Here is a 7,699-nt window from a genome sequence, read left to right as displayed (position 1 = left end):
GCGCGCGCACACACACACACGACACACACACACACGCAGAGAAAGGGGGGCTAACACAAAGCAATGCATTCAAGCGATTGGCTGCCCCTTGCTCTGCCCACACCTTCAATGCGGTCCGAGAGGAAGAGGATTGAGTTTGGTTTCGTCATTGCTTCCTCCGCGATGCGACGATAGCTCGCGGCCTCCATTTTCCCGCCAATCCGTGTGTCATAGTGGCCGCTCAGCAGCTGCCATCAGAAAACGCACAGGAGACAAGCAGTTGCGACGTGAAGAAGGCGGGAAGACAAAGGGCCAACAGGGCTCGAAACAACCACCAGGCAACATATACGTAAGCGAGAAGAGGGCTCGAAACAACTGCCAGGCAACATATACGTAAGCGAGAAGAGGGCTCGAAACAACTGCCAGGCAACATATACGTAAGCGAGAAGAGGGCTCGAAACAACCACCAGGTACAGTTACGCACGCACACACACACACACACACACATGCGCGCACCTTTGTCATGTCGCCGTTTTCACTGTGCTTGAAGAGGAGCTTCTGAGCGGCAACGCTGCCACTCGAGTAAACCTGAACCTGAATGCCATCTGCCACCCACCGCTCCATGGCAGGGCGCACATCATCATACACGCTGATGTGTGTGGGTGAGCATGGGTGCAGGCAAAAGTGAGTGCATGGGACGAGGTGATTTGAAGCGAACAAGCAATGTGCACAACACACACACACACACTTGTGCACAGACGCGCATTTAAACACACCGCACAGAGGCAAGCACACACACACACACACACACACACACACACACACACCAACACGTCCACTCGACTCACTGGCCCTTGACGGCGCCGCTTTCATACGCGTCCTTCCAAATGTGGCCTTGCAGCTGCTTCAATGCCGTGGCTTTCCTGTCATTGTCCATCTGCCACCGCACAGACTTTACACAGGCGTCCCGAACCTCCCTTGTGTGTCCATCTGGAATAGGAACGGCGCCCTCCACCCCAGCTGCCTTGTCCGCCGTCCACTGTACGCACGGGCATGTACATGGGCGTGAACAAAACAGGATACAGATCACAGAGGAGAAATCATCACACCAAACACACAGAGGCACACAACACACACAATACACACACAATGCACGCACAACACACACCATGCACACACACAACACACACAACACACACAACACACACAACACACACGTGTGCCTCAGTAGTTGGTTCACCTCTCAAGTACCCCCACCTGGTCTCGAAGGGCCTGGACATCGCCCTTTGTTTGCGCCGTCTCCCACGTTCGCTCGAGGTACGATTCTAGGTTCTCGCGCACGTAGGGAAACAGGACGTCCTTCACAAACTTGATGGACGTCGTTGTGCCTAACAAAAGCAAGGGCACACAGCATCAAGTTGGCAAGGCTCAACATTCAGTGCTCGACGTGCCAACGCACCAGCTACTCCCGCCACACGACCACACAGCCACAAGAGCACAAGAAACCACCCAAAGCACTCGCACACCTTCAATGTCGCACAGCACGACGCTCGCGTCCTCCTTCACCACTGTTGTTGTCATCTTCTTCATGGCAAGTTGGGAGGATTCGCTGGCACATTGGCAATAATCCGCAGGTTTGGCGCTGCTGATAGCAAAACCAACAACAGTCTCTTTCGGTCCTTCTCGCTGAAGCGCGGAGCTGACACGCAGACAGACGTTCTGACGTTTCCATCGATTGGTGCTTCCTGCCCGTTCCTCTGTTCATTGAAGCTTGCACTTTCACCGTTCGTTCCCCTCTGATTCCTTTCTCCTTTCTGTGGGTGTTGGAGATTGCGAAAGATTACCTTACACGCACACAACATGCAGCGGATCGCTGGATCGCTCGCTCGAAAGCTGCTTTTTTTCCGACAGGACGTGGCCGACAACGATCGTTTCAAATACACGCGGGGCATGCTGACGCACCTCCTCCCGCTCGACGTGGCAGCAAATATACCCGTGCCTGTAGATGTTTGGAAGGAAGAAACACCCACCCAGAGCGCCAGCCGCACGGAGAGGAGGAGAGGGGACACGCTGCTGCATCAAGATGGTTTGGCCGCAGCACGTCACCATTCTGATGTGTTCAGCTAAGGTAGTGTCTCATTTGACGGCAATCTATATGGCCGGGATGGTGGCGACGCTCTTCAGCGGGCCATGGCAGCCCACGTTCTTGCGAACTAACCGACCAAAGTCCTAGGGGTCCAGCCGAGAGGCCTAGAGGAGATTCAAGGTTTTGTGTGGCTGTGGGGTGTGCGCGTGTGTTGTGTATGTGTGTTGTGTATGCGTGTGTAATATTACACACCACGAAGTTCCTCACCTCTTCACAAAACGAACACAAGGAGAGAGAGAGAGTGTGTGTGTGTGTGTGCGCGCGTGTGTTTGCTTGTTTCTCCGCCGTTGCAATAGCAGATCTGTCTACTAATGGTTGTTAGCCAAGCACAGCTCAACAAACAGGCCCAGGGGTTGCAGCGTATCCAACAAAGAGTGAGAACAAGGCGTGGAGATCAAGTACAACATGAAGAGAGTGTATGAGAGAGACAGAGAGACAGAGACAGTTTGTGTGTGTGGTGGGGGGATAGGGGCAGTAAGATACCATGTCACAGCTGGGAATGGAGAACGTGTCAGCTCTCTCGTGAGTTGGGGGAGCGTTCTCCCCCCTACCTCCAGCTCACAAAACACGCACCATCACATGCCATTTCATTCCTCATCAGCATCATCATCCTCGGATTCGCTCTCCAACGTAAATCGGCCCTCACCGTGATCCACAGACAGGGTGTACTGTGAAATCAAGGGCATCCCAAACACGCAGGGGTAACCGTTGGCCGACCTGATTTCCTTGAGTTGACGGGTGGCCTGTGGCCTGGCAGGATCACCGAGCTTGATTTCGTAATCAACTGAGTGGTTTGACGCCTCAACCATGCCGTTGAACGTCTGGATGGCCGTTGGCTTGAGCTTGGTGACCAAATGGAAGTGCTTCAGCGCGTTCTCTGGCAGGGTCAGCGGGAGCGTGCAGCCAGTGTCGACGCGTGCCCGCATTCGGGTGAAGTCGCCGAGATCACCACGCCGACGCAAGTAATTTTAAACGTCCACAAACAGCCGCCTTCTGGGGTCAAACAGGCACTTCACCTTGTTGAGGAGCAGCGAGTCCTCAACCGGCTCATCGCCAAGGAACTTGATAATTGGCACTCCGTGTGCACACTGGCTGGCGTGCTCCTCTGCCTCCTGCTCTGAATCAAAGCACACTGGATCCCTGGTGTCCGGGAAAAACACCGCCCACACGTCTCCATGCTTCGCTCGAAGGGCCGCCAGTCGAGGCTTGATGTCGGCCGTGTACCGCTCGCGTGATTGGCGCCACTCCTCGGTCACCGGCTCAAGTCGGGGTTCATCCGTCGGCACCCTCGCGATGCGCCCCAGCTGTTCGCGCCACAGCTTCTTGATCGCACGCGGCATGCGCGCATAGTGCTTGCTCGGCGGCGCAAACGACGGGTCACACCCGATCTTCCCCGCGTCCAGCAGGTATTCCACAACGCGCGAGTTGACGTATCGCATGGATTGGGGGCGAGTCGTGCCTTCATCCGCATGAGGGGGTTCTTCGCGGTCGCGGGAGAGACGAAACTTCGTGCGCAGCAGGACATGCTTCTTCTTGCTCGGGAGTGTCGCCACGTCAATCACCGTGTCGGGCCCAAACATGAGCCGCCGCGTCTTGATGGCCGCGATGCGCTGCAGGTCGTCCACACGGTCGCCCAGCACCTTGCCCAGTTCGCGCCTGATGGCAACGGAGTCACGGATGGCGTCGAAGAACAGGCAGTCGAAACGGTTCCTCGACGCATTCAGCTTCAGCACCTGTTCGCCCGCGCGGTCGAAGTACCACAGGTTGTTCCGACGCAGCTGCCCGTCCTCTGTGTCGAAGAACATGTCGACAAACTCAAGCACGCCCGTACACGGCCCCAGCGTGCGCAGGACAGTTGCCCACTGCTCCTCGTCTTGCGGTGCCTCGTGGAGGTGCACAAATGCGTCCCCCTGCGTGGGCCGACACTCGTCCCGCTGAAGCGCGTCAACGATGTCGATGTCGCGTATGGGTCCACCGGGTTCTCCGTGGACCTGTTCCCGCAGGCGTGGTGGCACAGACTCTGCCATTAGCACGGTGTGGAGCTTTGGCGAGTCCATGATGCCAGAAAATAATTGTGAATGAAATTTCGACGAGCAACTGCTGACTGACAGACCGACAGGCAAAAACAAAGATGTGGTGGTGGGAGCTGTTGTCTGTGGCAGCGACAACCGCTGTTCGGCTCATCTTTAGCCTGGGCTTGGTGCTGGGTGTGATTGCGGTGGGGTGGGTGTTGACATACACGCTGCTGCTGTCGCAGCTGCCTGTGTTTCGGGAGATGCTTGGTCGGCACCAAGGCAAGAAGCGCACGACCCCACAGGACGCGCGAGGCCGGCGGCAACGGGCCGCAAAGGATGCGCACGACAACGACAGGTGACAAACAGACACACAAGTAAGCATGTGTGTGTGTGTGTGTGTGTGTGTGTGTGTGTGTTGGACACACGAAAACCACGCCATGCATGGTGCCGACGCGATGCACCAGCGACGCACCCACGACGTGCATCCGTGGCGACCACCGCTGCCGCCGCCGCTGCAAGTGCTCAACACATGGCTGACTGGTCTGTACGCTGCTCTGTGATACCCCATCTGTTTATCACGCAGACACATACAGAAATGTGCACTGCTGTTGCTGTTGATTTCGTTCGCCCCCCCCCCCCCCCCTTGTCCACTTCGAGTTGCTTGCCCCTTGCCTTTTTGTTATTCCTCCACACTCTTGTCTTTTTCTCGTGTGGTCCCCATAAGTTACAAACGCGCTTCGAGTGTGTGTGTGTGTGTGTGTGTGTGTGTGTGTGTGTGTGTGTGTGTGTGTGTGTGTGGTTCGTTCTCCCACGCCTAATTAAACTACCAAGCACAGCGCGTGTTATCATGCAGCAGGTGTATGTAACAAGCCGCTGAGCAAGCGAGCAAGCGGCTTGGTGGTAACGTGGTTTGGTGGTGGAGCTAACAGATGGACCTTCTTCATCGCACATAACGCATCCAATCTTGGCATGCATCGACAGACTGCGCGCATGTGTGTGCGCATGTGTGTCTGCAGTTGTGTTGCTTAGAATGCCTCGGCGGCCTTCAGGTGGCCTGGCAGTGGCACGGCCTGTGCCGGGTCCAGTGGCACGTACAGCCACTTGCCGTGCTCATCCACGGAATCGTAGGCAGCGCACGCATGCACCGCTCCCTGCATGTGTGTGTGTGCATGTGTGTATGAGTGAGTGAGTGAGTGTGTGCGTGTGTGTGTGTGTGCATGAGTGAGTGAGTGAGGGTGTGTGTGTGTAGGAGCACAGGAAGCAAGGCGTTCAGCACACGCCACACTACCTGTTTGCCATAGAACGCGGCGGTGTCGCTGATGGGGTACACGGGCTGATGCCACACATTGGTGTTGATGTGGATGCCTGAGAAGTTGGTGTGTGTGTGTGTTTGCACATTAGCTTCAGCTGCTCACATGCTATCCCATACATACTTACGTACATACATACGTACATACATACATACATACAGGCATACACACAGCAGCGGCAGCAGCAGCAGCGCACCAAAGGAGCCGTCGCAGTAAAAGGCAACAAAGTCCTGCGGGGCGATGGCTTCGTTGGGGAGAGCAAGCAACGCGACAAAGGGCGAGCCATCACGTGGACACACAATCTGGCCGCCGTCGGGGTGGTAGTTTGCCTCGCGCGTCACCACACCAACACGCGCCGCCTGGGGAGCATACTCGGCCTGGTGTGCGAGGTTCGAAGCGAACGATTGGGGGGAGAGGAGAGGGGGTGCATGTGTGTGCGTGAGTGTGTGCGTGAGTGTGTGCGTGAGTGAGTGAGTGAGTGAGTGAGTGAGTGAGTGAGTGAGTGAGTGTGTGCGAGTGAGTGAGTGAGTGAGTGAGTGAGTGAGTGAGTGAGTGTGTGCGAGTGAGTGAGTGAGTGAGTGAGTGAGTGAGTGAGTGAGTGAGTGAGTGAGTGAGTGAGTGCGTGAGTGAGTGAGTGAGTGTGTGTGTGCGAGTGAAGGAGTGAGTGTGTGTGTGTGTGTGTGAGAAGGAGTGAGTGTGTGAGTGAGTGTGTGAGCGAGTGAGTGTGTGAGTGAGTGAGTGAGTGTGTGCAAGTGATCATTAGGAAGGGGGTGCATGAGGCTGGAATGGAATCGTCAACGCACCTCCAAGATGCGTCCCGTGACGTAGTTGCCGTCGACAGCCTCGTTGATGGCACGCAGCTCATCGCCAATCCACTGGAACGTGAACAGGCCCTCTGCATTTGGGGGGAAACAAATACTGGGTGTCACGGCGAGAACACGGCAGGCACAGCGATGGTTGCGGACATACTCTGTCACTCGCGCATCAACTGGCTCACGGTACAAACATTCGCGCTCGCTCGCACAAGCTGGCCCACTGTACAAACGACTTGCATTCGCACACACACACATACACACATGCATACACACACACACATGCACACCTCGCACGCCGCCGGCCTTGCCGCTGTCTGGGCACAGAGGGCGCCTGCCTGGAAGGGTTGGCCACTGCTCAATCGTGACTTCAGCCTGTGGAGCATGGCGCACACACGTGTGGGCTGTAAGCGTACACTTGGGGTCACACACTACACACACGCATGCTCTTGCGCGCGCACCGTCCCCACCCACATCACATAACCACATTCACACACAACATACATACATACACACACACACAACCATACATACACACCATACATACACATACACGCACACATGTCGCACCTGATCGAAGGCCTCACGGGTTGCGGGGAAGGTGTAGGCATAGCCCTTGAGGGCCTCTGGGGTGCCCATCACCAAAGGCACACGTACAATCTCCTCTGCCTGGGCCAAGTGGGCCTTGGAATGGTCTGAAGTGGCAGGACATCACATCCACGACAGACGTGTGAGTTGGGACGGCACGGTTGGAGAGAATGAAGCAGAAGGAGAGACACATGCAACTACGCACGCTGCCAACAGAGAGGGCACGCCAACGTACGATGCATGCATCACCCACACACACACCCACACACCCACCCACACACCCACCCACACACACCCACACACACCCCCACACACCCACACACCCACACACACACACACACACACACACACACACACACACACACACACACACACACACACACACACACACACACACACACACACACACACACACACCTGCGTAGCCCGAGCCTCCGGAGGTGCTTGCGCACGCTGTCGCTCTCCTCAGCACACTGGATGCCCTGACTGCCCGCCGCACGGCTCCTCGCGTCATCAGGATCGCCAGCATGATGTCCGTTCACTGTCTGCGCGTGTGCTTGTTCTGTGGTCCTTCCTTTCCTTTCCTCTTCCTTCCTTCGCTTGTGTGTGTTTGTGTGTTTTTCCTCCAAACCGCACGCTGCACGCATTCATTCGTGCGTGCAACACAACACACCTCCCCTCTCTTGCTTGTGTGCGTGCAACAACAACCAACCCAAGATGGTGGTGAGCGGTGGATTGGGAGCGTGGGTGCTGCGTGGGCCTGCCCGTGCCCTCAGCATTGCACAGACAAGGTACGTTCGCACCGCGGTGTGTGTGTGTGTGTGTGTGTGTGTGTGTGTGTGTGTGTGT

The 7,699-nt window shown here is 56.3% G+C and overlaps 5 protein-coding genes across 5 annotated transcripts; 1 reads left to right on the top strand and 4 right to left on the bottom strand.

Moving 5' to 3' along the window:
• Window positions 1-50: 50 nt before the first annotated feature.
• PTSG_07332 (enolase-phosphatase E1) lies at window positions 51-1,560 on the bottom strand (the record flags this gene model as incomplete). The annotated part of the gene is made up of 5 exons (XM_004990772.1): window positions 51-227; window positions 496-628; window positions 828-1,018; window positions 1,237-1,367; window positions 1,506-1,560. The coding sequence occupies 5 exons, from the start codon at window positions 1,558-1,560 to the stop codon at window positions 51-53; spliced, it is 687 nt and encodes a 228-aa protein (XP_004990829.1).
• A 1,152-nt stretch (window positions 1,561-2,712) lies between these two features.
• PTSG_07331 (uncharacterized protein) lies at window positions 2,713-3,051 on the bottom strand (the record flags this gene model as incomplete). The annotated part of the gene is made up of 1 exon (XM_004990771.1): window positions 2,713-3,051. One exon carries the CDS (start codon window positions 3,049-3,051, stop codon window positions 2,713-2,715), a length of 339 nt encoding a protein of 112 aa, XP_004990828.1.
• Window positions 3,052-3,093: 42 nt separating this feature from the next.
• Window positions 3,094-4,182, bottom strand: PTSG_07330 (uncharacterized protein; the record flags this gene model as incomplete). Its single annotated transcript, XM_004990770.1, has 1 exon — window positions 3,094-4,182. One exon carries the CDS (start codon window positions 4,180-4,182, stop codon window positions 3,094-3,096), a length of 1,089 nt encoding a protein of 362 aa, XP_004990827.1.
• Window positions 4,183-4,400: 218 nt separating this feature from the next.
• Window positions 4,401-4,677, top strand: PTSG_07329 (uncharacterized protein; the record flags this gene model as incomplete). Its single annotated transcript, XM_004990769.1, has 2 exons — window positions 4,401-4,495; window positions 4,605-4,677. The coding sequence occupies 2 exons, from the start codon at window positions 4,401-4,403 to the stop codon at window positions 4,675-4,677; spliced, it is 168 nt and encodes a 55-aa protein (XP_004990826.1).
• A 308-nt stretch (window positions 4,678-4,985) lies between these two features.
• Window positions 4,986-7,455, bottom strand: PTSG_07328 (uncharacterized protein). The gene is made up of 7 exons (XM_004990768.1): window positions 7,268-7,455; window positions 6,833-6,957; window positions 6,553-6,637; window positions 6,254-6,345; window positions 5,647-5,827; window positions 5,429-5,505; window positions 4,986-5,291 (listed from the first exon to the last, which is right to left on the bottom strand). The coding sequence occupies exons 1-7, from the start codon at window positions 7,377-7,379 to the stop codon at window positions 5,166-5,168; spliced, it is 798 nt and encodes a 265-aa protein (XP_004990825.1). The 5' UTR covers window positions 7,380-7,455; the 3' UTR covers window positions 4,986-5,165.
• Between the last annotated feature and the right edge of the window lie 244 nt (window positions 7,456-7,699).

This window comes from Salpingoeca rosetta, assembly GCF_000188695.1.
Source record: "Salpingoeca rosetta unplaced genomic scaffold supercont1.22, whole genome shotgun sequence".
In the NCBI taxonomy this organism is placed as follows: domain Eukaryota; class Choanoflagellata; order Craspedida; family Salpingoecidae; genus Salpingoeca; species Salpingoeca rosetta.
The sequence above is the reverse complement of the archived record's forward strand: the minus strand, read 5'-3'. Positions and strand labels throughout refer to the sequence as shown.

What these genes read in the sequence shown, in the direction of transcription:
- PTSG_07328 (XM_004990768.1), bottom strand. Translation starts at nt 7,379, where the DNA reads ATGCTGGCGATCCTGATGACGCGAGGAGCCGTGCGGCGGGCAGTCAGG. An exon ending in CGGAGGCTCGGGCTACGCAG is followed by an intron (nt 6,958 to 7,267) that starts GTGTGTGTGTGT and finishes CTGCCACTTCAG; the next exon opens with ACCATTCCAAGGCCCACTTG. An exon ending in CCGCGTTCTATGGCAAACAG is followed by an intron (nt 5,292 to 5,428) that starts GTAGTGTGGCGT and finishes ACACACATGCAG; the next exon opens with GGAGCGGTGCATGCGTGCGC.